The sequence below is a fragment of the Salmo salar genome, chromosome 03 (genome assembly GCF_965601325.2).
Source record: "Salmo salar chromosome 03, fSalSal1, whole genome shotgun sequence".
Classification (NCBI taxonomy): Eukaryota; Metazoa; Chordata; class Actinopteri; order Salmoniformes; family Salmonidae; genus Salmo; species Salmo salar.
Genome location: NC_138293.1, coordinates 99,782,501 through 99,810,279, shown reverse-complemented (window position 1 = coordinate 99,810,279; position 27,779 = coordinate 99,782,501). Strand labels below are relative to the sequence as shown.

The 27,779-nt window shown below is 43.7% G+C and overlaps 1 protein-coding gene across 1 annotated transcript in view; it reads right to left on the bottom strand.

Annotated features, from left to right (window-relative positions):
* Nucleotides 1-6,564: 6,564 nt before the first annotated feature.
* The window catches only part of LOC106606336 (germ cell-specific gene 1-like protein), a 23,567-nt gene continuing 2,352 nt past the window's right edge, over nucleotides 6,565-27,779 (bottom strand). The window contains exons 2-3 of the mRNA XM_045715907.2: nucleotides 13,087-13,198; nucleotides 6,565-12,337 (exon numbers count right to left, since the gene is read on the bottom strand). Coding sequence (XP_045571863.1) covers nucleotides 11,980-12,337; nucleotides 13,087-13,198 — 470 coding nt within the window. The 3' untranslated portion in view covers nucleotides 6,565-11,979. The remainder of the gene's footprint in view (nucleotides 12,338-13,086; nucleotides 13,199-27,779) is intronic.

The window sequence follows — 27,779 nt, the reverse complement described above, 5'->3', positions numbered from 1 at the left end:
TTATTATAAACTGTGAGGATAATATTATAAGCTGTGAGGATAGTATTTCAAGCTGTGAGGATAGTATTATAAGCTGTGAGGATAGTATTTCAACCTGTGAGGATAGTATTATAAGCTGTGAGGATAGTATTATAAGCTGTGAGGATAGTGTTATAAGCTGTGAGGATAGTATTATAAGCAGTAGGGATAGTATTATAAGCTGTGAGGATAGTATTATAAGCTGTGAGGATAGTATTTAAAGCTGTGAGGATAATATTATAAGCTGTGAGGATAGTATTATAAGCAGTAGGGATAGTATTATAAGCTGTAGGGATAGTATTATAAGCTGTTGGGATAGTATTATAAGCAGTAGGGATAGTATTATAAGCTGTGAGGATAGTATTATAAGCTGTGAGGATAGTGTTATAAGCTGTGAGGATAGTATTATAAGCAGTAGGGATAGTATTATAAGCTGTGAGGATAGTATTATAAGCTGTAGGGATAGTGTTATAAGCTGTGAGGATAGTATTATAAGCTGTAGGGGTAGTATTATAAGCTGTGAGGATAGTATTATAAGCAGTAGGCATAGTATTATAAGCTGTGAGCATAGTATTATAAACTGTGAGGATAGTATTATAAGCTGTAGGGATAGTATTATAAGCTGTGAGGATAGTATTATAAACTGTGAGGATAGTATTATAAGCTGTGAGCATAGTATTATAAACTGTGAGGATAGTATTATAAGCTGTAGGGATAGTATTATAAGCTGTGAGGATAGTATTATAAACTGTGAGGATAGTATTATAAGCTGTGAGGATAGTATTATAAGCTGTGAGGATAGTATTATAAGCTGTGAGGATAGTATTTAAAGCTGTGAGGATAATATTATAAGCTGTGAGGATAGTATTATAAGCTGTGAGGATAGTATTATAAGCAGTAGGGATAGTATTATAAGCTGTAGGGATAGTATTATAAGCTGTTGGGATAGTATTATAAGCAGTAGGGATAGTATTATAAGCTGTGAGGATAGTATTATAAGCTGTGAGGATAGTGTTATAAGCTGTGAGGATAGTATTATAAGCAGTAGGGATAGTATTATAAGCTGTGAGGATAGTATTATAAGCTGTGAGGATAGTATTTAAAGCTGTGAGGATAATATTATAAGCTGTGAGGATAGTATTATAAGCAGTAGGGATAGTATTATAAGCTGTAGGGATAGTATTATAAGCTGTTGGGATAGTATTATAAGCAGTAGGGATAGTATTATAAGCTGTGAGGATAGTATTATAAGCTGTGAGGATAGTGTTATAAGCTGTGAGGATAGTATTATAAGCAGTAGGGATAGTATTATAAGCTGTGAGGATAGTATTATAAGCTGTCGGGATAGTGTTATAAGCTGTGAGGATAGTATTATAAGCTGTAGGGATAGTATTATAAGCTGTCAGGATAGTATTATAAGCAGTAGGGATAGTATTATAAGCTGTGAGCATAGTATTATAAACTGTGAGGATAGTATTATAAGCTGTAGGGATAGTATTAGAAGCTGTGAGGATAGTATTATAAACTGTGAGGATAGTATTATAAGCTGTGAGCATAGTATTATAAACTGTGAGGATAGTATTATAAGCTGTAGGGATAGTATTATAAGCTGTGAGAATAGTATTATAAACTGTGAGGATAGTATTATAAGCTGTGAGGATAGTATTATAAGCTGTGAGGATAGTATTATAAGCTGTGAGGATAGTATTATAAGCTGTGAGGATAGTATTTAAAGCTATGAGGATAATATTATAAGCTGTGAGGATAGTATTATAAGCTGTGAGGATAGTATTATAAGCAGTAGGGATAGTATTATAAGCTGTAGGGATGGTATTATAAGCTGTTGGGATAGTATTATAAGCAGTAGGGATAGTATTATAAGCTGTGAGGATAGTATTATAAGCTGTGAGGATAGTGTTATAAGCTGTGAGGATAGTATTATAAGCAGTAGGGATAGTATTATAAGCTGTGAGGATAGTATTATAAGCTGTAGGGATAGTGTTATAAGCTGTGAGGATAGTATTATAAGCTGTAGGGATAGTATTATAAGCTGTGAGGATAGTATTATAAGCAGTAGGGATAGTATTATAAGCTGTGAGCATAGTATTATAAACTGTGAGGATAGTATTATAAGCTGTAGGGATAGTATTATAAGCTGTGAGGACAGTATTATAAACTGTGAGGATAGTATTATAAGCTGTGAGCATAGTATTATAAACTGTGAGGATAGTATTATAAGCTTTAGGGATAGTATTATAAGCTGTGAGGATAGTATTATAAACTGTGAGGATAGTATTATAAGCTGTGAGGATAGTATTATAAGCTGTGAGGATAGTATTATAAGCTGTGAGGATAGTATTTAAAGCTGTGAGGATAATATTATAAGCTGTGAGGATAGTATTATAAGCTGTAGGGATAGTATTTAAAGCTGTGAGAATAGTATTATAAGCTGTGAGGATAGTATTTAAAGCTGTGAGGATAGTATTATAAGCTGTGAGGATAGTATTATAAGCTGTAGGGATAGTATTATAAGCTGTGAGGATAGTATTGTAAGCTGTGAGGATAGTATTATAAGCAGTAGGGATAGTATTATAAGCTGTAGGGATAGTATTCAAAGCTGTGAGAATAGTATTATAAGCAGTATGGATAGTATTATAAGCTGTGAGGATAGTATTATAAGCTGTGAGGATAGTGTTATAAGCTGTGAGGATAGTATTATAAGCAGTAGGGATAGTATTATAAGCTGTGAGGATAGTATTATAAGCTGTGAGGATAGTATTTAAAGCTGTGAGGATAATATTATAAGCTGTGAGGGTAGTATTATAAGCAGTAGGGATAGTATTATAAGCTGTAGGGATAGTATTATAAGCTGTTGCGATAGTATTATAAGCAGTAGGGATAGTATTATAAGCTGTGAGGATAGTATTATAAGCTGTGAGGATAGTGTTATAAGCTGTGAGGATAGTATTATAAGCAGTAGGGATAGTATTATAAGCTGTGAGGATAGTATTATAAGCTGTCGGGATAGTGTTATAAGCTGTGAGGATAGTATTATAAGCTGTAGGGATAGTATTATAAGCTGTGAGGATAGTATTATAAGCAGTAGGGATAGTATTATAAGCTGTGAGCATAGTATTATAAACTGTGAGGATAGTATTATAAGCTGTAGGGATAGTATTAGAAGCTGTGAGGATAGTATTATAAACTGTGAGGATAGTATTATAAGCTGTGAGCATAGTATTATAAACTGTGAGGATAGTATTATAAGCTGTAGGGATAGTATTATAAGCTGTGAGGATAGTATTATAAACTGTGAGGATAGTATTATAAGCTGTGAGGATAGTATTATAAGCTGTGAGGATAGTATTATAAGCTGTGAGGATAGTATTATAAGCTGTGAGGATAGTATTTAAAGCTATGAGGATAATATTATAAGCTGTGAGGATAGTATTATAAGCTGTGAGGATAGTATTATAAGCAGTAGGGATAGTATTATAAGCTGTAGGGATAGTATTATAAGCTGTTGGGATAGTATTATAAGCAGTAGGGATAGTATTATAAGCTGTGAGGATAGTATTATAAGCTGTGAGGATAGTGTTATAAGCTGTGAGGATAGTATTATAAGCAGTAGGGATAGTATTATAAGCTGTGAGGATAGTATTATAAGCTGTAGGGATAGTGTTATAAGCTGTGAGGATAGTATTATAAGCTGTAGGGATAGTATTATAAGCTGTGAGGATAGTATTATAAGCAGTAGGGATAGTATTATAAGCTGTGAGCATAGTATTATAAACTGTGAGGATAGTATTATAAGCTGTAGGGATAGTATTATAAGCTGTGAGGACAGTATTATAAACTGTGAGGATAGTATTATAAGCTGTGAGCATAGTATTATAAACTGTGAGGATAGTATTATAAGCTGTAGGGATAGTATTATAAGCTGTGAGGATAGTATTATAAACTGTGAGGATAGTATTATAAGCTGTGAGGATAGTATTATAAGCTGTGAGGATAGTATTATAAGCTGTGAGGATAGTATTATAAGCTGTGAGGATAGTATTATAAACTGTGAGGATAGTATTATAAGCTGTGAGGATAGTATTATAAGCTGTGAGGATAGTATTATAAGCTGTGAGGATAGTATTATAAGCTGTGAGGATAGTATTTAAAGCTGTGAGGATAATATTATAAGCTGTGAGGATAGTATTATAAGCTGTAGGGATAGTATTTAAAGCTGTGAGAATAGTATTATAAGCTGTGAGGATAGTATTTAAAGCTGTGAGGATAGTATTATAAGCTGTGAGGATAGTATTATAAGCTGTAGGGATAGTATTATAAGCTGTGAGGATAGTATTGTAAGCTGTGAGGATAGTATTATAAACTGTGAGGATAGTATTATAAGCTGTAGGGATAGTATTTAAAGCTGTGAGAATAGTATTAAAAGCTGTGAGGATAGTATTTAAAGCTGTGAGGATAGTATTATAAGCTGTGAGGATAGTGTTATAAGCTGTGAGGATAGTATTATAAGCTGTAGGGATAGTATTATAAGCTGTGAGGATAGTATTATAAACTGTGAGGATAGTATTATAAGCTGGAGGGATAGTATTATAAGCTGTGAGGATAGTATTACACGCTGTGAGGATAGTATTATAAGCTGTGAGGATAGTATTATAAGCTGTGAGGATAGTATTATAAGCAGTAGGGATAGTGTTATAAGCTGTAGGGATAGTATTATAAGCTGTGAGGATAGTATTATAGGCTGTGAGGATAGTGTTATAAGCTGTGAGGATAGTATTATAAGCTGTAGGGATAGTATTATAAGCTGTAGGGATAGTATTAAAAGCTGTGAGGATAGTAGTTAAAGCTGTGAGGATAGTATTATAAACTGTAGGGATAGTATTATAAACTGTAGGCATAGTATTATAAGCTGTAGGGATAGTATTATAAGCTGTAAGGATAGTATTATAAGCTGTGAGGATAGTATTATAAGCTGTAGGGATAGTATTATAAGCTGTAGGGATAGTATTATATGCTGTGAGGATAGTATTTAAAGCTCTGAGGATAGTATTATAAGCTGTGAGGATAGTATTATAAGCTCTGAGTATAGTATTATAAGCTGTAGGGATAGTATTATAAGCTGTGAGGATAGTATTATAAACTGTGAGGATAGTATTATAAGCTGTAGGGATAGTATTGTAAACTGTGAGGATGGTATTATAAGCTGGCTGGGAGATATATGGTAATTGGCCAGCCATTTCCCCCCCCTAGTTTATAGACCAGACCAGCCAATTCCTCCCCTTAGTTTACAGACCAGACCAGCCAATTCCACCCCCCTAGTTTTCAGACCAGACCAGCCAATTCCACCCCCCTAGTTTACAGACCAGACCAGCCAATTCCACCCCTTAGTTTTCAGACCAGGCCAGCCAATTCCACCCCCCTAGTTTACAGACCAGACCAGCCAATTCCACCCCTTAGTTTACAGACCAGACCAGCCAATTCCACCCCTTAGTTTACAGACCAGACAGTTTGACGAGAAAGCTTTAAATAAATGTTAAGATCCAGGTCATGTGACATGATTGTGTGTGTCACACAAGGCCCAGATGATACTTTAATGGTAGACTCAGCTGGATAGAAGTTGCAACGAGCAGCGCCGTCCGCAGATGTTGAGATGCCTGCGATGCAAGACTTTGCTTTCACACCGTCACACAGAGTATGTAACATGAGCACGGGGTGCACTTCAGGCTGCTACAACAGGCTAGCTACAGGACCAAAACACTGGAGAAGTTTCAACGCTCTTTGTTGTTGTGGAAATGTACCCGATATTGTGTTTACTTTGTTTGTGCAACGTCATCTGGCTGAGTCTACCTTTTATTGTCACGTCTGCTCCCGCTCCCGCTCTCTGGCGCTCGAGGTCGCCGGGCTCCTCATCATTACTCACACCTGTCACCATCGTTACGCACACTAAGCGAGGCTCCATCGGACACACCTGGACTCCATCATGTCATTGATTGCCTCCCCTATATCTGTCACTTCCTCAGTTTCATTCCCGTGTCTGCATTGATGTTGTTTTGTTTTTCTTGTCCAGACGCTGTTCTTGTTTAGTTTCATGTCTATTTATAATTAAATCTTCACCCTGTACTTGCTTCCCGTCTCCCAGCGACTGCCATTACAGAACCGTTACATTTATAGGCAGAGAAGACTGTGCTGTACTGTAGTGGTTCTCAAACCTCTCCTCGGAGACCCCCAGACCTTACGTCATGTCGTAAGTAGCTCTGAACTACCTCACCTGCTTCACCTAGTCAAGGGCTTGATGATTAGTTGATGATTAGTTGATGATTAGTTGATGATTAATTGATGATTAGTTGATGATTAATTGATGATTAGTTGATGATTAGTTGATGATTAATTGATGATTAGTTGATGATTAGTTGATGATTAGTTGATGATTAATTGATGATTAATTGATGATTAGTTGATGATTAATTGATGATTAGTTGATGATTAGTTGATGATTAGTTGATGATTAATTAATGATTAATTGATGATTAGTTGATGATTAGTTGATGATTAGTTGAAGTGAAAGTAAAGGAGAGCATTATTACTGTTTTCACCAGGATATTTCTTTATGAATATATCAATACAATAAATGAACGTATGAAATTCAACAAGCAGCATATGAAGGCATATTCAAGTGAGACAGAACATATTAAACACATCCTCTTTAAGTCCTCAACACCAAAACATTAGTATTTAATAAGCATACATGTTGTTACTGTGCTAGAGCAGTTGTATTATACATTATATTGTCTAATATTGTACAGTGTATTGTATTGTACTGTATTGTCAAGTATTGTATTGTATTCAATGTACTGTATTGTATTGTACTGTATTATACTGTATGTATTGTACTGTATTGTATAGTACTGTATGGTTTAGTACTGTATTGTATTGTACTGTTTTGTATTGTACTGTACAGTATTATATTGTACTGTATAGTATTGTACTGTACTGTACTGTACTGTATAGTATTGTATTGTACTGTATTGTACTGTTTTGTATTGTATGGTACTGTATTGCACTGCATAGTACTGTATTGTATTGTACTGTATTGTACTGTATAGTATTGTACTGTATAGTATTGTACAGTACCGTGTTGTATTGTATAGTACTGTATTGTACCGTATTGTATAGTACTGTATTGTATTGTACTGTATTTTATAGTTCTGTATTGCATATTACTGTATTGTATTGTACTGTAATGTGTAGTATTGTAACACATATATTATGGTCATGTAGCAGTGTTAAAGTGTTCAGACAATCAAACATCTGATCAAAACAATGAACCTTACTGTATTATACTGTATTGTATTGTACTGTAATGTGTAGTATTGTAATACATATATTATGACCATGAGACAGTGTTAAAGTGTTCTTATCAAACAATCAAACATCTGATCAAAACAATCAACCTTACTCTGTATTATAAATATATTACATCTTATATCTCCAATTATAAACTGAGTGGTTTGAGCACTGAATGCTGATTGGCTGACAGCCGTGGTATATCACGGGTATGACAAAACATGTCTTTTTACTGCTCTAATTAGGTTGGTAACCAGTTTATAATAGCAATAAGGCACCTCAGGGGTTTGTGGTCTATGGCCAAGGGTTGTCTCCAGGGCTGTAAGAACAGCCCTTATCCGTGGTATATTGGCCATATACCACACCTCCTCGTGCCTTTTAATGGTTAAATATCATTTTCTTTTTGCTGCACATTCAACATCACAATGTAAGAGTATGTTTCAATAATATCCATAATAACTTAATGAATACAGAGCTAGAATATCCCTGCACCCAACTGACTGGAAATATCACAAATCTTATACGGAAATATATATTTCATATATTTAGTAATAGTATTTGATATATACTTTCATAAATATATAGTTTAATCTCCTATACCTTCCCTCCCCAAAAAACCACCCCTTCTATCACAGTTCACAAGGTCAAATATATTCATGTAATCATTTTTTTTTTTTTTTGACTAAACCTTTGAATATATATTTTTTGTGTGGCTGGTATGTCTATAATGTTCTGATCATCTGGTCAGGTTTCTTAGGACTCTTCATTAATTATTTTTACCTCAGTCCTTCCATATACTTCTTCAAGGGTCCTAAAATGCAATGAGGCCTTTTTTGAAGTCTTTACAGTGCTTCAGGTAAGGTTTGGGTTACGTCCCAAATCGCACCCTATTCTCTTTATAGTGCACTATGGCACATAGAGCTCTGGTTAAAATGAGTACACTACATAGGAGATATATTGCCATGTGGAACGCATCTGATGAACAGGAAGAGGAGGAGCTGTCTGGTTTCCTCTTAGCACCCTCTCCATCGCCACATTGCCCCTTCCTTCCACATCAACATTGGATTGAATCTCTAATGTAGGGCACTACTTTTGTAGGGCGCTACTTTTGACCAGAGCCTGAACTACATTAGGAATAGGCTGTCATTTGAGACTTAAACCACTGTTCCCCCTGTCACCCTGTCTACATAACTCTATCTACCTCATCATCCTGTCTACATAACTCTATCTACCTCATCACTGTTCCCCCTGCCACCCTGCCTACACAACTATATCTACCTCATCACCCTGTCTACATAAGTCTACCTCATCACTGTTCCCCCTGCCACCCTGCCTACATAACTCTATCTACCTCATCACCCTGTCTACATAACTCTATCTACCTCATCACCCTGTCTACATAACTCTATCTACCTCATCACTGTTCCCCCTGCCACCCTGCCTACACAACTATATCTACCTCATCACCCTGTCTACATAACTCTACCTCATCACTGTTCCCTCTGCCACCCTGCCTACATAACTCTATCTACCTCATCACTGTTCCCCCTGCCTACATAACTCTATCTACCTCATCACCCTATCTACCTCATCACTGTTCCCCCTGCCACCCTGCCTACATAACTCTATCTACCTCATCACCCTGTCTACATAACTCTATCTACCTCATCACTGTTCCCCCTGCCACCCTGTCTACATAACTCTATCTACCTCATCACCCTGTCTATATAACTCTATATATCTGATCACTGTTCCCCTGCCACCCTGTCTACATAACTCTATCTACCTCATCACCCTGTCTACATAACTCTATCTACCTCATCACTGTTCCCCCTGCCACCCTGTCTACATAACTCTATCTACCTCATCACTGTTCCCCCTGCCACCCTGTCTACATAACTATATATCTGATCACTATTCCCCCTGCCACCCTGTCTACATAACTCTATCTACCTCATCACTGTTCCCCCTGCCACCCTGTCTACATAACTCTATATATCTGATCACTGTTCCCCCTGCCACCCTGTCTACATAACTCTATCTATCTTATCACCCTATCTACCTCATCACTGTTCCCCCTGCCATCCTGTCTACATAACTCTATATATCTGATCACTGTTCCCCCTGCCACCCTGCCTACATAACTCTATCTACCTCATCACTGTTCCCCCTGCCACCCTGTCTACATAACTATATATCTGATCACTATTCCCCCTGCCACCCTGTCTACATAACTCTATATATCTGATCACTGTTCCCCCTGCCACCCTGTCTACATAACTCTATCTATCTCATCACCCTATCTACCTCATCACTGTTCCCCCTGCCATCCTGTCTACATAACTCTATATATCTGATCACTGTTCCCCCTGCCACCCTGCCTACATAACTCTATCTACCTCATCACTGTTCCCCCTGCCACCCTGTCTACATAACTATATATCTGATCACTATTCCCCCTGCCACCCTGCCTACATAACTCTATCTACCTCATCACCCTGTCTACATAACTCTATCTACCTCATCACCCTGTCTACATAACTCTTATCTACCTCATCACTGTTCCCCCTGCCACCCTGTCTACATAACTCTATCTACCTCATCACTGTCTGTGTCACATGACACCCTATTCCACATATACAGTGGCTTGCGAAAGTATTCACCCCCTTGGCATTTTTCCTATTTTGTTGCCTTACAACCTGGAATGAAAATAGATTTTTGGGGGGTTTGTATCATTTGATTTAGACAACATGCCTACCACTTTAAAGATGCAAAATATTTTTTGTTGTGAAACAAACAAGAAAGAAGGCAAAAAAACTGAAAACTTCAGCGTGCATAATTATTCACCCCCCCAAAAAATCAATACTTTGTAGAGCCACTTTCTCAGCAATTACAGCTGAAAGTCTCTTGGGGGTATGTCTCTACAAGCTTGGCACATCTAGCCACTGGGATTTTTTGCCCATTCTTCAAGGCAAAACTGCTCCAGCTCCTTCAAGTTGGTTGGGTTCCGCTGGTGTACAGCAATCTTTAAGTCATACCACAGATTCTCAATTGGAATGAGGTCTGGGCTTTGACTAGGCCATTCCAAGACATTTAAATGTTTCCCCATAAACCACTTGAGTGTTGCTTTAGCAGTATGCTTAGGGTCATTGTCCTGCTGGAAGGTGAACCGCCGTCCCAGTCTCAAATCTCTGGAAGACTGAAACAGGTTTCCCTCAAGGATTTCCCTGTATTTAGCGCCATCCATAATTTCCTAAATTCTGACCAGTTTCCCAAGCTCTGCCAATGAAAAACATCCCCCACAGCATAATGCTGCCACCACCATGCTTCACTGTGGGGATGGTATTCTCGGGGTGATGAGAGGTGTTGGGTTTGCGCCAGGCATAGTGTTTTCCTTGATGGCCAAAATGCTACATTTTAGTCTCATCTGACCAGAGTACCTTCTTCCATATGTTTGGGGAGTCTCTCACATGCCTTTTGGCGAACACCAAATGTATTTGCTTATTTTTTTCTTTAAGCAACGGCTTTTTTCTGACCACTCTTCCATAAAGCCCATCTCTGTGGAGTGTACGGCTTAAAGTGGTCCTATGGACAGATATTCCAATCTCCGTTGTGGAGCTTTGCAGCTCCTTCAGGGTTATCTTTGGCCTCTTTGTTGCCTCTCTGATTAATGCCCTCCTTGCCTGGTCCGTGAGTTTTGGTGGGCGGCGCTCTCTTGACAGGTTTGTTTTGGTGCCATATTCTTTCAATTTTTTAATAATGGATTTAATGGTGCTCCGTGGGATGTTCAAAGTTTCGGATATATTTTTATAACCCAACCCTGATCTGTACTTCTCCACAACTTTGTCCCTGACCTGTTTGGAGAGCTCCTTGGTCTTCATGGTGCTGCTTGCTTGGTGGTGCCCCTTGCTTAATGGTGTTGCAGACTCTGGGGCCTTTCAGAACAGGTGTATATATACTGAGATCATGTGACACTTAGATTGCACACAGGTGGACTTTATTTAACTAATTATGTGACTTCTGAAGGTAATTGGTTGCACCAGATCTTATTTAGGGGCTTCACAGCAAAGGGGGTGAATACATATGCACACACCACTTTTCCGTTTTTCATTTCACTTCACCAATTTGGACTATTTTGTGTATGTCCATTACAAATAAAAATCTATTTAAATTACAGGTTGTAATGCAACAAAATAGGAAAAACGCCAAGGGGATGAATATTTTTGCAAGGCACTGTATACAGTATAGTGCACTACTTGTTCAGACCAAAGCATGACACTATATACACCTCTCCTAACCTGAACCATTGGTGCTGAAAATACAAAACTGATCTGAGATCAGCATCGTCTTCATCAACTTCTCAACACTAGGGTTGTAAATCCCCAGGTTTTCCTCCTGGTTGTAAATCCCCAGGTTTTCCTCCTGGTTGTAAGATTCCCAGGTTTTCCTCCTGGTTCTAGGATTCCCAATTTTCTGCTTATTATTCCCACCTGAGTCCCAGAATTTTACAACCAGGATTTCCGGAAAACCTTGGAATTTTTGGAAAGTTACTAGAATTTCACAACCCTCCACTCCCCAACCCTCTCCCCCCCCCCTCTCTCAGCACTGTTCCTCCCCCAGGGACTCAGAGTTCTCTCCCAGGTCGATGGAACCTGAGGACCCCCTCATCTTCCCTCTCCCTGGTACTCCAACCAGCCCGGACCCCACCAGGCCTCCAGGCCCCCCAGGCAGCCTTCCTCCCCCGTGCCCAGGGTAGACCTCCATGGAGCTGGATATGGACTGGAGGGAGCGGTCTCTGAAGTAATGGAAGGCCTCCTGGTCGAGGTAGTTCTGCTCCTCCCTGAGACCCTGCTCGAACAGTTTGCGCTTGTGCCGGAACTCGATGACCGTCTTGGTGTAGGAGTTGAGGGTGGTGACGGAAGCTGCCATGCAGCAGGTGAAGGAGCCCCATGCCAGGCTGAGGGAGAGAGAGGGAGAGAGAGGGAGAGAGAGACTGATTCAGCCAATGGAAATACCTCTTCTTCCTCTTGAGTGTGTGTTTGTGAGCATGCGTGTGTCTGTGTGTGCGTGTCCCAGACAACAGCTGTCTTCTCTAGCTCCAGCCATAGACGTGGAAGATAGAAAGTCAAGGACAATCTAAGGTACACCCAAATGGCACCCTATGCGCATAAGGCGGAGTCATAAAACTCTGGCCAAAAAGTAGTGCACAATGTAGGGAATAGGGTGCCATTTGGGATGAAGTGCCTAGAGAAAACAGCCATATGTGTTGGTGTTTGTAATAGCTTCAGTATGAGTACTGACCAGAGGAACAGTCATCACTCATACCAAACACACAGACAGACAGTATGAGTACTGACCAGAGGAACAGTCATCACTCATACCAAACACACAGACAGACAGTATGAGTACTGACCAGAGGAACAGTCATCACTCATACCAAACACACAGACAGACAGTATGAGTACTGACCAGAGGAACAGTCATCACTCATACCAAACACACAGACAGACAGTATGAGTACTGACCAGAGGAACAGTCATCACTCATACCAAACACACAGACAGACAGTATGAGTACTGACCAGAGGAACAGTCATCACTCATACCAAACACACAGACAGACAGTATGAGTACTGACCAGAGTAACAGTCATCACTCATACCAAACACACAGACATACTGTACAGACAGACATTATGAGTACTGACCAGAAGGACCATCCATAGTCCCAGGAGTGGGGTCTCCAATCTTCAGGACCCAGACTAACTGTGATCTGGAAAACCTGGGTGTACATCATATGGGCCACCATGCCTAGCAGACCTGAGGAGATGCAAATACAGAGAAACACACACACACACACACACACACACACACACACACACACACACACACACACACACACACACACACACACACACACACACACACACACACACACACACACACACACACACACACACACACACACACACACACACACACACACACAGGTTTAACCTCTACAGGATCGGTGGGTCCCCCCACGGGACGGTTGAACTAACGTGCGCTAATGTGATTAGCATGAGGTTGTAAGTAACAAGAACATTTCCCAGGACATACAGTGGGGGAAAAAAGTATTTGATCCCCTGCTGATTTTGTACGTTTGCCCACTGACAAAGAAAGGATCAGTATATAATTTTAGGTTTATTTGAACAATCCAGAAAAACGCATGTCAGAAATGTTATAAATTTATTTGCATTTTAATGAGGGAAATAAGTATTTGACCCCATCTCAATCAGAAAGATTTCTGGCTCCCAGGTGTCTTTTATACAGGTAACGAGCTGAGAATAGGAGCACACTCTTAAAGGGAGTGCTCCTAACCGCAGCTTGTTACCTGTAAAAAAGACACCTGTCCACAGAAGCAATCAATCAATCAGATTCCAAACTCTCCACCATGGCCAAGACCAAAGAGCTCTCCAAGGATGTCAGGGACAAGATTGTAGACCTACACAAGGCTGGAATGGGCTACAAGACCATCGCCAAGCAGCTTGGTGAGAAGGTGACAACATTTGGTGCGATTATTCGCAAATAGAAGAAACACAAAAGAACTGTCAATATCCCTCGGCCTGGGGCTCCATGCAAGATCTCACCTCATGGAGTTGCAATGATCATGAGAACGGTGAGGAATCAGCCCAGAACTACACGGGAGGATCTTGTCAATGATCTCAAGGCAGCTGGGACCATAGTCACCAAGAAAACAATTGGTAACACACTACGCCATGAAGGACTGAAATCCTGCAGCGCCCGCAAGGTCCCCCTGCTCAAGAATACATAGACATGCCCGTCTGAAGTTTGCCAATGAACATCTGAATGACTCAGAGGACAACTGGTGAAAGTGTTGTGGTCAGATGAGACCAAAATGGAGCTCTTTGACATCAACTCAACTCGCCATGTTTGGAGGAGGAGGAATGCTGCCTATGACCCCAAGAACACCATCTCCACCGTCAAACATGGAGGTGGAAACATTATGCTTTGGGGTGTTTTTCTGCTAAGGGGACAGGACAACTTCACCGCATCATTTGACGGGGCCATGTACTGTCAAATCTTGGGTGAGAACCTCCTTCCCTCAGCCAGGGCATTGAAAATGGGTCGTGGATGGGTATTCCAGCATGACAATGACCCAAAACACACGGCCAAGGCAACAAAGGAGTGGCTCAAGAAGAAGCACATTAAGGTCCTGGAGTGGCCTAGCCAGTCTCCAGACCTTACTCTCATAGAAAATCTGTGGAGGGAGCTGAAGGTTCGAGTTGCCAAACGTCAGCCTCGAAACCATAATGACTTGGAGAAGATCTGCAAAGAGGAGTGGGACAAAATCCCTCCTGAGATGTGTGCAAACCTGGTGGCCAACTACAAGAAACGTCTGACCTCTGTGATTGCCAACAAGGGTTTTGCCACCAAGTACTAAGTCATGTTTTGCAGAGGGGTCAAATACTTATTTCCCTCATTAAAATGCTAATCCTTTTATAACATTTTTGACATGCGTTTTTCGTTTTTTTTTGTTGTTATTCTGTCTCTCACTTTTCAAATAAACCTACCATTAAAATTATAGACTGATCATTTCTTTGTCAGTGGGCAAACGTACAAAATCAGCAGGGAATCAAATACTTTTCCCCCCCTGTCACGTCCTGACCAGCAGAGGGCGTAATTGTGTTAGTCTTGGTCAGGATGTGGCAGGTGGTTTGTGTTTGTTAAATGTTGGGTTGGTGATTGGGACTTCCAATTGAAGGCAGGTGTGTTGAGTTGCCTTTGATTGGAAGTCCTATATAGGTGTGTGTGTTTTTCTTTGGGGTTGTGGGTGGTTGTCCTTGCACTGCGTTGTAGGAGCCTGCAAGACTGTTGCTGTCGTAAGTTCTGTTTATTGTTTTTTCAAGTGGATGCTTTACGTGTTTTTTAATTAAATAAACATGAGTGTCCACAATCCCGCTGCGCCTTGGTCCATTCCTAACGACTGACGTTACAGAACCACCCACCACCAAAGGACCAAGCAGCGGAAGAGGAGGAAGCCACAGGAGAACAAAATGGAGGAATGGACATGGGAGGACGTCCTGGACGGCAAGGGAGCCTACACCTGGGAAGAGATCCTGGCCGGAAGGGATCGCCTCCCATGGGAACAAGTGGAGGCACTCAGGAGAGTGGAGGCAGCTGGACAGAGGAACCAACGCGAACGTTATGCTGGAACACGGCTGGCGAGGAAGCCGGAGAGGCACCCCCAAGACATTTTTGGGGGGGGGGCACACGGGTAGTTTGGCCAGGCCAAGGAAGAGCCGTAAGCCAGCTACCCGTCACTACAGGGAGGTGCGTATGAGGTGGAGGGCGCCATGTTACGCTGAGGTACGCACCATCTTGCCTATACGGACGCACAGCCCAGTCCGCCCGCTACCAGCGCCCCGCAGGTGCCAGGGCAAGGTGAGCATCGAGCCGGAAGGGGTGATGCCAACCCTGCACTCAAGACCGCCAGTGCGCCCTTTCAGTCCGGTGTTTCCTGCTAGACGCACTAGCATGGAGGTGTGTGTCTCCAGGCTGGCACGTCCAGTACCAGCCCCACGCATCAGAAGTATAGTACGTCAGCCCAGCCTCGCCAGTCAACAGTCACCAGAGCTGCCCGCCAGTCAAGAGTCACCAGAGCTGCCCGCCAGTCGTAAGTCACCAGAGCTGCCCGCCAGTCGTAAGTCGCCAGAGCTGCCCGCCAGTCGTGAGTCGCCAGAGCCGCCCGCTAGTCGGGAGCCGCCAGAGCCGCCCGCTAGTCAGGAGCCGCCAGAGCCGCCCGCTAGTCAGGAGCCGCCAGAGCCACCCGCTAGTCAGGAGCCGCCAGAGCGGCCCGTCTGCCCGGAGCCGCCAGAGTGGCCAGACTGCCCGGAGCCGCCAGAGTGGCCAGACTGCCCGGAGCCGCCAGAGTGGCCAGACTGCCCGGAGCCGCCAGAGTGGCCAGACTGCCCGGAGCCGCCAGAGTGGCCAGACTGCCCGGAGCCGCCAGAGTGGCCAGACTGCCCGGAGCCGCCAGAGTGGCCAGACTGCCCGGAGCTGCCAGAGTGGCCAGACTGCCCTCCGGCCCAGCCCGAGGGGCCCTCCTGTCCTCCGGCCCAGCCCGAGTGGCCCTCCTGCCCTCCAGCCCAGCCCGAGTGGCCCTCCTGCCCTCCGGCCCAGCCCGAGTGGCCCTCCTGCCCTCCGGCCCAGCCCGAGTGGCCCTCCTGCCCAGCCCGAGTGGCCCTCCTGTCCTCCGGCCCAGCCCGAGTGGCCCGCCTGTCCTCCGGCCCAGCCCGAGTGGCCCGCATGTCTTCCGACCCAGCCCGAGTGGTCCGTCTGCCAGGGTCAGCCCGAGTGGCCCGTCTGCCCGGCAGCTATCAGCGCCACCAAAGTGGGCGACGCCGAAGGTGGAGCGAGTTCCACGTCCTGCACCTGAGCCACCTCCAGGATAGGTGGGTTGGGGAGGGAGGGTGTAGCACAATGCCGTCGGTGACGGCAGCCACCCTCCCTTCCCTCCCTTATTGTTTAGGGGTTATTGTTTGTTGGTTTTGTTGGGGTATTGGGGATTTTCTTGTGTTTTCTTTTTTTAGGTGCATCCCGGGGTCTGCACCTTGATGGGGGGGGGGGGGGGTACTGTCACGTCCTGACCAGCAGAGGGCGTAATTGTGTTAGTCTTGGTCAGGATGTGGCAGGTGGTTTGTGTTTGTTAAATGTTGGGTTGGTGATTGGGACTTCCAATTGAAGGCAGGTGTGTTGAGTTGCCTTTGATTGGAAGTCCTATATAGGTGTGTGTGTTTTTCTTTGGGGTTGTGGGTGGTTGTCCTTGCACTGCGTTGTAGGAGCCTGCAAGACTGTTGCTGTCGTAAGTTCTGTTTATTGTTTTTTCAAGTGGATGCTTTACGTGTTTTTTAATTAAATAAACATGAGTGTCCAACATCCCGCTGCGCCTTGGTCCATTCCTAACGACGGACGTTACACCCCCACTGTAGACATATCTGATATGGGCAGAAAGCTTAAATTCTTGTTAATCTAACTGCACTGTCCAATTTACAGTAGCTATTACAGTGAAAGAATACCATGCTATTGTTTGAGGAGATTGTTCAGCTATGAACTTCAAAATGTATCAATAAACCAATTAGGTACGTATGAGCATATATTACATTAGATATGGTAATGACTCATAAACACATTGTCATCTCTATGAGCATATATTACATTAGATATGGTAATGACTCAAACACATTGTCATCTCTATGAGCATATATTACATTAGATATGGTAATGCTCATTAACACATTGTCATCTCTATGAGCATATATTACATTAGATATGGTAATGACTCATAAACACACTGTACACATGAAATAACATTTATATGGATATATAGATACTCAATAAGAGGACAATGCTATTTCTAAATGGATTACAACACCGACATGCAGCTGTTGTTTTTACACGTATAACCCTATTCCTATGGGTTCTGGTCAAAAGTAGTGCACTATGTAGGGAATAGGGTGCCATTTGCCTGCGAGAGCAACAGCTGTCCTGCGGCTACAGCAGCTGGGCTGAAACATCTCCGACCCGCTCTTGGTGGAACACACAAACACACACAGTCACACACACACACACACAGTCTCTCACACACACACACCATTCATGTGGTATGAATGTCAGCCAGTGGAGGCCGTCATTACTCACTGGTGTCTATGGTGCTGACCTGCTCTGACCTGCTCTGAAGAGAGGAGGAGGAAGGGAGAGAGATACAGAAAGAGAGAGAGAGAGAGAGAAAGAAAGAGGAGAGAGAGATATACCACCAGAGAGAGAGAAGACAGAGGACAGAGAGGTCAAGAGCAGATGAGCTCCTGCATTTTTCAGTATGTTCTAGGAAAAATATAGATTTGGAGTTAGATAAACTTGGATTTTTTGGCAGGGACATGTACAGGATTCTACCCTCCACAGCCTAACCTTCGCTCCAGATCAAAACTCCAAACCTACAACCTGATATTGGACGGAATTACGGAATCACCTGGAAGGCCCAAGCCATACGCCAAATGCTCTGGCAAACAAACTGAAAACACCACCTGGAATTGAGTGAGTAATGTTTAGTCTGAAGCCATATTTTTGTTCAAAAGCCAAGAATAAAAATACATTACAATGATATATTTTACTTTATGAGGACTGAATGCTGAGTTGGACTACTAAGCCTGCTAGGACAAGGAGATACAACTTTAATTAGCACTGACGTGTCATGTGAGAGGTGTCAAAGCCCTTTAGCCCAACAATGGCAGGAGAATCAAACAGGCTACCCAAACGCAGAGGGCTTAGAAGCTGCCTCCTGCTGTTCAGAGGTAATTAAAATACAGTACCCTCTGTACGTAAAGAATAATAAGGCAAGAAAAGAGTACAAAATGAAGCTCCTTATGGAAAATCAAGAGACACTTCTTGTTGACTATTATAAAAATGGGAACATCAGCAACCTCATCTTCCACACAGACCATCCCCTGGCACAGTGCTATATTAACCAGACCATCCCCTGGCATGGCACAGTGCTATATTAACCAGACCATCCCCTGGCATGGCACAGTGCTATATTAACCAGACCATCCCCTGGCATGGCACAGTGCTATATTAACCAGACCATCCCCTGACACAGTGCTATATTAACCAGACCATCCCCTGGCACAGTGCTATATTAACCAGACCATCCCCTGGCACAGTGCTATATTAACCAGACCATCCCCTGGCATGACACAGTGCTATATTAACCAGACCATCCCCTGGCACAGTGCTATATTAACCAGACCATCCCCTGGCACAGTGCTATATTAACCAGACCATCCCCTGGCATGACACAGTGCTATATTAACCAGACCATCCCCTGGCACAGTGTTATATTAACCAGACCATCCCCTGGCATGGTACAGTGCAATATTAACCAGACCATCCCCTGGCATGGCACAGTGCTATATTAACCAGACCATCCCCTGGCATGGTACAGTGCTATATTAACCAGACCATCCCCTGGCACAGTGTTATATTAACCAGACCATCCCCTGGCATGGCACAGTGCTATATTAACCAGACCATCCCCTGGCACAGTGCTATATTAACCAGACCATCCCCTGGCACAGTGCTATATTAACCAGACCATCCCCTGGCATGACACAGTGCTATATTAACCAGACCATCCCCTGGCATGGCACAGTGCTATATTAACCAGACCATCCCCTGGCATGGCACAGTGCTATATTAACCAGACCATCCCCTGGCACAGTGCTATATTAACCAGACCATCCCCTGGCACAGTGTTATATTAACCAGACCATCCCCTGGCATGGCACAGTGCTATATTAACCAGACCATCCCCTGGCATGGCACAGTGCTATATTAACCAGACCATCCCCTGGCACAGTGTTATATTAACCAGACCATCCCCTGGCACAGTGTTATATTAACCAGACCATCCCCTGGCATGACACAGTGCTATATTAACCAGACCATCCCCTGGCACAGTGTTATATTAACCAGACCATCCCCTGGCACAGTGTTATATTAACCAGACCATCCCCTGGCACAGTGTTATATTAACCAGACCATCCCATGGCACAGTGTTATATTAACCAGACCATCCCCTGGCACAGTGTTATATTAACCAGACCATCCCCTGGCATGGCACAGTGCTATATTAACCAGACCATCCCCTGGCATGGCACAGTGCTATATTAACCAGACCATCCCCTGGCACAGTGTTATATTAACCAGACCATTCCCTGGCATGGCACAGTGCTATATTAACCAGACCATCCCCTGGCATGGCACAGTGTTATATTAACCAGACCATCCCCTGGCATGGCACAGTGCTATATTAACCAGACCATCCCCTGGCATGGCACAGTGCTATATTAACCAGACCATCCCCTGGCATGGCACAGTGCTATATTAACCAGACCATCCCCTGGCATGGCACAGTGCTATATTAACCAGACCATCCCCTGGCATGGCACAGTGCTATATTAACCAGACCATCCCCTGGCATGGCACAGTGCTATATTAACCAGACCATCCCCTGGCATGGCACAGTGCTATATTAACCAGACCATTCCCTGGCATGGCACAGTGCTATATTAACCAGACCATCCCCTGGCATGGCACAGTGCTATATTAACCAGACCATCCCCTGGCATGGCACAGTGCTATATTAACCAGACCATCCCCTGGCATGGCACAGTGCTATATTAACCAGACCATCCCCTGGCATGGCACAGTGCTATATTAACCAGACCATCCCCTGGCATGGCACAGTGCTATATTAACCAGACCATCCCCTGGCATGGCACAGTGTTATATTAACCAGACCATCCCCTGGCATGGCACAGTGCTATATTAACACCCCTCTGTGGGGTGTTAATGAGGGGGTGTTAATGAGGGGTGGAAACTCAGGATACTAGACAACAAGGACTCTAAGTCAGCTAATATAAATCTCTGGAACAGTATTGGTACAGGGCAAACCCAAACACTTTCAGCTGGACTTTCATCTAATCAAAGAATTAGCTCAGCAGGAGAAGCTCTCCTTTGAGAAAGATACCCCGAGCAGGTCAGACCAGACCTCTTCATTATATAACCCCACAGACGAGCAACTCCAAGCGGAAAGTTAACCTCCCAGCACAGAGTACTACCCTCTCATTGAAATGAAGGATACATTTACACAGCTGGAGGTAAGACAGGTGGAGCTGGAACAGCAGGTGATTACACTCCAGTCAGCACAGACCCAGACAACAGTCCAGTTCAACAACACCCCCTTAACCAGACCCAGACAACAGTCCAGCACAACACCACCTTAACCAGACCCAGACAACAGTCCAGTACAACAACACCCCCTTAACCAGACCCAGACAACAGTCCAGCACAACAACACCCCCTTAACCAGACCCAGACAACAGTCCAGAGAAGCCAGCAGAACAGCTCACCTCAGCTCCTGACAAAAGTCTCCACACCACAGCAGAACAGTCCACACCAGACCCTGACCATAGTGTTGACACCACAGCAGAACAGTCCACACCAGACCATAGTGTTGACACCACAGCAGAACAGTCCACACCAGACCCTGACCATAGTGTCGACACCACAGCAGAACAGTCCACACCAGACCCTGACCATAGTGTTGACACCAGAGCAGAACAGTCCACACCAGACCCTGACCATAGTGTTGACATCACAGCAGAACAGTCCACACCAGACCATAACGTCGACACCACAGCAGAACAGTCCACACCAGACCCTGACCATAGTGTCGACACCACAGCAGAACAGTCCACACCAGACCCTGACCATAGTGTTGACACCACAGCAGAACAGTCCACACCAGACCCTGACCATAGTGTTGACACCACAGCAGAACAGTCCACACCAGACCCTGACCATAGTGTTGACACCACAGCAGAACAGTCCACACCAGACCCTGACGTCGACACCACAGCAGAACAGTCCACACCAGACCCTGACTATAGTGTTGACACCACAGCAGAACAGTCAACACCAGACCCTGATCATAGTGTTGACATCACAGCAGAACAGTCCACACCAGACCCTGACCATAGTGTTGACACCACAGCAGAACAGTCCACACCAGACCCTGACCATAGTGTTGACACCACAGCAGAACAGTCCACACCAGACCCTGACCATAGTGTTGACACCACAGCAGAACAGTCCACACCAGACCCTGACGTCGACACCACAGCAGAACAGTCCACACCAGACCCTGACTATAGTGTTGACACCACAGCAGAACAGTCAACACCAGACCCTGATCATAGTGTTGACACCACAGCAGAACAGTCCACACCAGACCCTGACCATAGTGTTAACACCACAGCAGAACAGTCCACACCAGACCCTGACCATAGTGTTGACATCACAGCAGAACAGTCCACACCAGACCCTGACCATAGTGTTAACATCACAGCAGAACAGTCCACACCAGACCCTGACCATAGTGTTAACATCACAGCAGAACAGTCCACACCAGACCCTGACCATAGTGTTGACACCACAGCAGAACAGTCCACACCAGACCCTGACCATAGTGTTAACATCACAGCAGAACAGTCCACACCAGACCATAGTGTTGACACCACAGCAGAACAGTCCACACCAGACCCTGACCATAGTGTTGACACCACAGCAGAACAGTCCACACCAGACCATAGTGTTGACACCACAGCAGAACAGTCCACACAGACCCTGACCATAGTGTTAACACCACAGCAGAACAGTCCACACCAGACCCTGACCATAGTGTTGACACCACAGCAGAACAGTCCACACCAGACCCTGACCATAGTGTTGACACCAGAGCAGAACAGTCCACACCAGACCCTGACCATAGTGTTGACACCACAGCAGAACAGTCCACACCAGACCCTGACCATAGTGTTGACATCACAGCAGAACAGTCCACACCAGACCCTGACCATAGTGTTGACACCACAGCAGAACAGTCCACACCAGACCCTGACCATAGTGTTAACACCACAGCAGAACAGTCCACACCAGACCCTGACCATAGTGTCAACACCACAGCAGAACAGTCCACACCAGACCCTGACCATAGTGTTGACACCACAGCAGAACAGTCCACACCAGACCCTGACCATAGTGTTGACACCACAGCAGAACAGTCCACACCAGACCCTGACCATAGTGTCAACACCACAGCAGAACAGTCCACACCAGACCATGACCATAGTGTTAACATCACAGCAGAACAGTCCACACCAGACCCAGACCCTGACCATAGTGTTGACATCACAGCAGAACAGTCCACACCAGACCCTGACCATAGCGTCGACACCACAGCAGAACAGTCCACACCAGACCCTGACCATAGTGTTAACATCACAGCAGAACAGACAAATGAAGAACCCCAAGCCCAGGGGATCTCACCCCCTCTGAGCACCCCCCCGTGTCAGCCACCCTGATAGCCCCCCTGACAACCCCCTCACACCCACTGAGGACATACACAAGACACAGATTGTACTCCATATGGACTCAAACAGGAAATATATACAAGTGTCCAAACTCTGTTGTCCAAACACCCAGCGCGCCCTAGACCTTCTGTCTGAGGACCAACTAGGTTCACCCAGCGCACCCTAGACCTTCTGTCTGAGGACCAACTAGGTTCACCCAGCGCACCCTAGACCTTCTGTCTGAGGACCAACTAGGTTCACCCAGCCACATAATAATACACACAGACACAAACAACCTGAGGGCCCAGCAGGAAAGTGTGGCCACAGCACTAAAGGGAGTGATTGAAAAAGTTTCTTCTACTTTCCCCAATGAAACAAGTGGTTATCTCCCCCTGCAACCACAAAAATACTTCCACCCTGCTACCACACAGCGGGTAAACGCAAGTATTTCCCGTGACTGTGCCTCAAAACTAAATGTTTACCTGGACCACCACTCCACCCTGGACTTGAACAGCCTTTATGACCAGGTCCACCTATACAAGGCAGCAGTGCCCACCTTCGCCTGGACTCTAAAGGACATCGCTCTCAAACGCAGCCCCAACACTTCACACAGGAGCAACAGATCAATAGACACCCCGCCCAGACCAGCGAGACACTATCCCAGACCTGGGGACCCCCCCCCCCCCCCTCAGCCATATACACACCCCCACCCAACCAATCAACACCCCCCCCAAGTCAACCATGCCCACACCCCATTTAGGTCCCCTCAGATCAGACCTATGCCCCTCCTGCCCACCCCATGCCCCCCACTCCCGCAAAGAGGGCCAGAGGGCCTCAACATGGAAGTCACACATACACCCAGGCCGTGAGCAGGCAAACAGGCCCAACCCCCACTCTTACACTAGCCCAAGCCAATGGCATGTACCAGATGCTCAGCAGGCTCTGCTCGCACTTACTGGCCTGAGGCCAAACCACACGACCAACAACATTGGACACTTCATGGAACACAAAGCCTTCACTATCTCATCCTGGAATATCAAGGTCTGAGGTCATCTGCCTTTGGCCTAAAGAGCAGGAACCTGGACTTCATCAAAGAAATTTGAAATACAGACATTGTCATCCTACAAGAAACCTGGTATAGAGGAGATGGTTGCCCTCTAGGTTACAGAGTCGCATCCACCAAACTACCAGGTGTGAAACAGGGAAGGGACTCAGGGGGTACTCTGTCGCACGCTGGGTACGTACATAGTCAATGGTACAGTAGGCTTCGAGGGGACTCTCACGGTAGGTACACCTATAGCTCATCTCTTGGCAGTAGTACTGTAGACTACTTTATCACTGACCTCAACCCAGAGTCTCTCAGAGCGTTCACAGTCAGCCCACTGACACCCCAATCAGATCACAGCAAAATCACAGTCTACTTGAACAGAGCGATACTCAATCATGAGGCATCAAAGCCAAAGGAACTGAGTAATATTACGAAATGCTATAGATGGAAGGAAAGTAGTGTGGAAACCTACCAAAAAACTATTAGGCAACAACAAATTCAATCCCTTTTAGACAACTTCCTGGACAAAACGTTCCACTGTAATAGTGAAGGTGTAAACTTGGCAGTAGAAAATCTTAACAGTATATTTGACCTCTCAGCTTCCCTAACAATTCTAAAATGTTCAAATAGAAAACCGAAAAAAATGAACAACAATGATAAATGGTTTGATGAAGAATGCAAAAACCTAAGAAAGAAATTGAGAATCCTGTCCAACCAAAAACATAGAGACCCAGAAAACCTGAGCCTACGTCTTGACTATGGTGAATCACTAAAACAATTCATAAACACACTATGGAAAAAGAAGGAACAGCACGTCAGAAATCAGCTCAATGTAACTGAAGAATCCGTAGACTCTAACCACTTCTGGGAAAATTGGAAAACACTAAACAAACAACAACACGAAGAATTATCTATCCAAAACGGAGATGTATGGGTAAAAAACTTCTCCAAACTTTTTGGCCCTATACCAAAGAACAAACAGCAAAAACATATACATGATCAAATACAAATCTTAGAATCAACTATTAAAGACTACCAGAACCCATTGGATTCTCCAATTACCTTGAATGAACTACAGGACAAAATACTGTACAGACAACAAATTCCAATTGGCTATAATAAAACTCTTTAACATCATCCTCAGCTCTGGCATCTTCCCCAATATTTGGAACCAAGGACTGATCACCCCAATCCACAAAAGTGGAGACAAATTTGACCCCAATAACTACTGTGGGATATTTGTCGACAGCAACATTGTGAAAATCCTCTGCATGATCATTAACAGCGGACTCGTACATTTCCTCAGTGAAAACAATGTACTGAGCAAATGTCAAATTGGCTTTTTACCAAATTATCATACGACAGACCACGTATTCACCCTAATTGACAAACAAACAAAACAAAACAAAGGCAAAGTCTTCTTATGCTTTGTTGATTTAAAAAAAGCAGACTCAATTTTGCATGAGGGTCTGCTATACAAATTGATGGAAAGTGGTGTTGGGGTAAAACATACGACATTACAAAATCCATGTACACAAACAACAAGTATATGGTTAAAATTGGCAAAAAACACACACATTTCTTCCCACAGGGCCGTGGGGTGAGACAGGGAGTCATGTGTCTACTGTTTGCTGATGGTCTGGTGCTTCTTTCCCCAACCAAGAAGCAGATCTTCTGTACAGCAGATCTGCACAGATTCTGCCAGACCTGGGCCCTGACAGTAAATCTCAGTACGACCAAAATAATGGTGTTCCAAAAAAGGTCCAGTCGCCAGGACCACAAATACAAATTCCATCTAGACACCATTGCCCTAGAGCACACAAAAAACTATACATACCTCGGCCTAAACATCAGCGCCACAGGTAACTTCCACAAAGCTGTGAACGATCTGAGAGACAAGGCAAGAAGGGCCTTCTATGCCATCAAAAGGAACATAAAATTAGACATACCAATTAGGATCTGGCTAAAAATACTTGAATCAATTATAGAACCCATTGCCCTTTATGGTTGTGAGGTCTGGGGTCCGCTCACCAACCAAGAATTCACAAAATGGGGCAAACACCAAATTGAGACTCTGCATTGAATTCTGCTAAAATATCCCCCATGTACAACGTAGAATACCAAATAATGCATGCAGAGCAGAATTAGGCCGATACCCGCTAATGATCAAAATCCAGAAAAGAGCCGTTAAATTCTACAGCCACCTAAAAGGAAGCGATTCCCAAACCTTCCATAACAAAGCCATCACCTACAGACAGATGAACCTGGAGAAGAGTTCCCTAAGCAAGCTGGTCCTGGGGCTCTGTTCACAAACACAAACACACCCCACAGAGCCCCAGGACAGCAATACAATTAGACCCAACCAAATCATGAGAAAACAAAAAGATAATTAGTTGACACATTGGAAAGAATTAACAAAAAAACTGAGCAAACTAGAATGCTATTTGTACCTAAACGGAGAGTACACAGTGGCAGAATACCTGACCACTGTGACTGACCCAAACTTAAGGAAAGCTTTGACTATGTACAGACTCGGTGAGCATAGCCTTGCTATTGAGAAAGGCCACCGTAGGCAGACCTGGCTCTCAAGAGAGGACAGGCTATGTGCACACTGCCCACAAAATGAGGTGGAAACTGAGCTGCACTTCCTAACCTCCTGCCCAATGTATGACCATATTAGAGACACATATTTCCCTCAGATTACACAGACCCACAAAGAATTAAAAAACAAACTCGATTTTGATAAACTCGCATATCAACTGGGTGAAATACCATAGTGTGCCATCACAGCAGCAAGATGTATGACCTGTTGCCACAAGAAAATGTCAACCAGTGAAGAACAAACACCACTGTAAATACAACCCATATTTATTTTCCCTTTTGTACATTAACCATTTGTACATCGTTACAACACTGTATATAGACATAATATGACATTTGTAATGTCTTTATTCTTTTGGAACTTCTGTATGTTAAATGTTTACTGTTCATTTTATTGTTTATTTCACTTGTGTATATTATCTACTTCACTTGCTTTGGCAATGTTAACATATGTTTCCCATGCCAATAAAGCCCCTTGAATTGAATTTATATACAGAAAGAGAGAGACACAGAAAGAGAGAGAGAGAGAGAGAGAGAGAGAGAGATAGAGAGATAGAGAGATAGAGAGATAGAGAGATAGATACATAGATAGATAGATAGATAGATAGATAGATAGATAGATAGATAGATAGATAGATAGATAGATAGATAGATAGATAGATAGATAGATAGATAGATAGATAGATAGATAGATAGATAGATAGATAGATAGATAGATAGATAGATAGATAGATAGATAGATAGATAGATAGATACATAGATAGATAGATAGATAGATAGA